The sequence below is a fragment of the Trypanosoma grayi genome (genome assembly GCF_000691245.1).
Source record: "Trypanosoma grayi strain ANR4 Tgr_820_V1, whole genome shotgun sequence".
Taxonomy (NCBI): domain Eukaryota; phylum Euglenozoa; class Kinetoplastea; order Trypanosomatida; family Trypanosomatidae; genus Trypanosoma; species Trypanosoma grayi.
In genome coordinates this window covers 1-1,711 of record NW_008826439.1, presented here as the reverse complement: position 1 = coordinate 1,711, position 1,711 = coordinate 1, and the positions used below count along the sequence as shown (strand labels likewise).

The window sequence follows — 1,711 nt, the reverse complement described above, 5'->3', positions numbered from 1 at the left end:
AAAAAAAAATGAAATGGCACGCGCCACGAGCGCCGCCTGTTCAATTTCTTATCCTTGCGATTTGCCTTTGGCTCATGTTGCCATTTGTGAGGCATTTTTTTGTTTTCTTTCTCTTTGCTGCCGCTTCATCTTGGGCAAGCGGCCGCGCAGATATTCCTAGTGAGAGAGGGGCGTGCGTCCGTGACTCGAAGGAAGGGGAAGGGAGCGAAATCGCACACATACACACACAGAGAGAGAGAGAGAGGAGAGAGAATCATACGCATTGGCACGTGTAGGAAGAGGCCCAAGAAAAGGAGACGAGGAGGGGAAGGCGTTTTTTTTTGTCGTGGTGACGGCAGGGCGTGTGGATGCGGCGGGNATGCGGCGGGAAGATCTGCTGCAGGCACTGTTGGTCCGCTTTGTCGACCCGCAGCGGGAGGAGCAGGACTGGCAGCTGATTGCCGCCCTCTTCTACTCGCTCACCAAACTTCTTCTCCCCGCTCAGCGTCTGGAGCAGTTGTACTACCAATACCTCCAATCTCATGGTGGGCGGGCTGCGATGGAGGCCGCCTGCAAGGAATACGAATTGCAGTTACAAACACGGCTTCGACAACGCGCCGCTAACGCTGAGGGGCCTAATGTTACAGTGGCGATGGGGGGTCATCGCGTGAGTTCTGGCTCTGTGGTTTCACCGCGTGGTGCTGCAGGTGGGTTTTTGCCGCCTATCACAACCGGTCTTGGCCCTTCACCGAGCGGCAGCAGCGGCGGTGCTGGCGTGACCGGTGCGGGGGGTGGCGGCACCATGGCGCGCCTTTTCACTTCCTTGCCGGCGGGCGGCGCGGAGGGCACAGACGACGGCAGTTTTCCCGTTGGCGCCGCACTGCAGCAACTGACGGCGGAACAGCGCAAGCGCTGGCACCGACTGCGCCAGGAGCCCATCAGCCCTGATGTTCTCATTGCGCTGGTGCAGAGCTTTACTTTGGTGGAAGGTGCTGCAGTGTTTTTGGCCCCTGTGTGCCCGTCGACGGTGATGGAGTTCAACGGCATTTCTTCCGGTCCATACGCTGAGGTCGTCGTGCGCCCGCTCTCTCTAATGGGTATCAAAAGTCGTGTCTTGGCCGCGCGCCGCGACTATGAACTCCGCAAGCGTCAGACGCAAACCAATCCTTCCCCAGCCAGCACCGACACAAACGCAACAACGCGAAAGCGGGGGCGACCCCCAGCGTCGACAGTCGCAATGGTGGAAACGAGTGAAGCAACAGGTGCGAACGCCGGGGTGAGTGATGACAAGGAGGCGATTCGGACACTACAGGAGCTTGAGCGGGCTGTTTGGCATATCGCCGCTAACTGTGTCGTCTTTAACGCTCCGGAGTCTTATTACCCCTTAACGGCTAGGCAATTTGCCGTTGCGTGCATGGAGATTATTGATGGGTACTGCTTGCAGCGAGTGTTGGGTGCGTGAAGCGTCTATGGTTTTTTGCATCTAACTTGATTTCCAAGAAAATCACACAACGTTTAAAGATCGACTCCTAAAAAAAAACCCCTGCTCCTTCCCCCCTCTCAATAAAAAAGGGACCAATAGAAGAAAAAGGGATATTGAAAAAAAAAAAAGACTTGGGATGCCTTTGTTTCGCATCACTCTTTCGGCTGAAACGGAAGGGGTTGCCTCCATTCGGCCAGCTCGGCCGCGCAGTTGGGGGCTGAAGGTTGTGTGCGACAGCTGCCGGGAAGT

The 1,711-nt window shown here is 56.4% G+C and overlaps 1 protein-coding gene across 1 annotated transcript; it reads left to right on the top strand.

Moving 5' to 3' along the window:
• Positions 1 to 358: 358 nt before the first annotated feature.
• On the top strand, positions 359 to 1,441 carry DQ04_08201000 (hypothetical protein; the record flags this gene model as incomplete). The annotated part of the gene is made up of 1 exon (XM_009315470.1): positions 359 to 1,441. The coding sequence occupies one exon, from the start codon at positions 359 to 361 to the stop codon at positions 1,439 to 1,441; it is 1,083 nt and encodes a 360-aa protein (XP_009313745.1).
• Between the last annotated feature and the right edge of the window lie 270 nt (positions 1,442 to 1,711).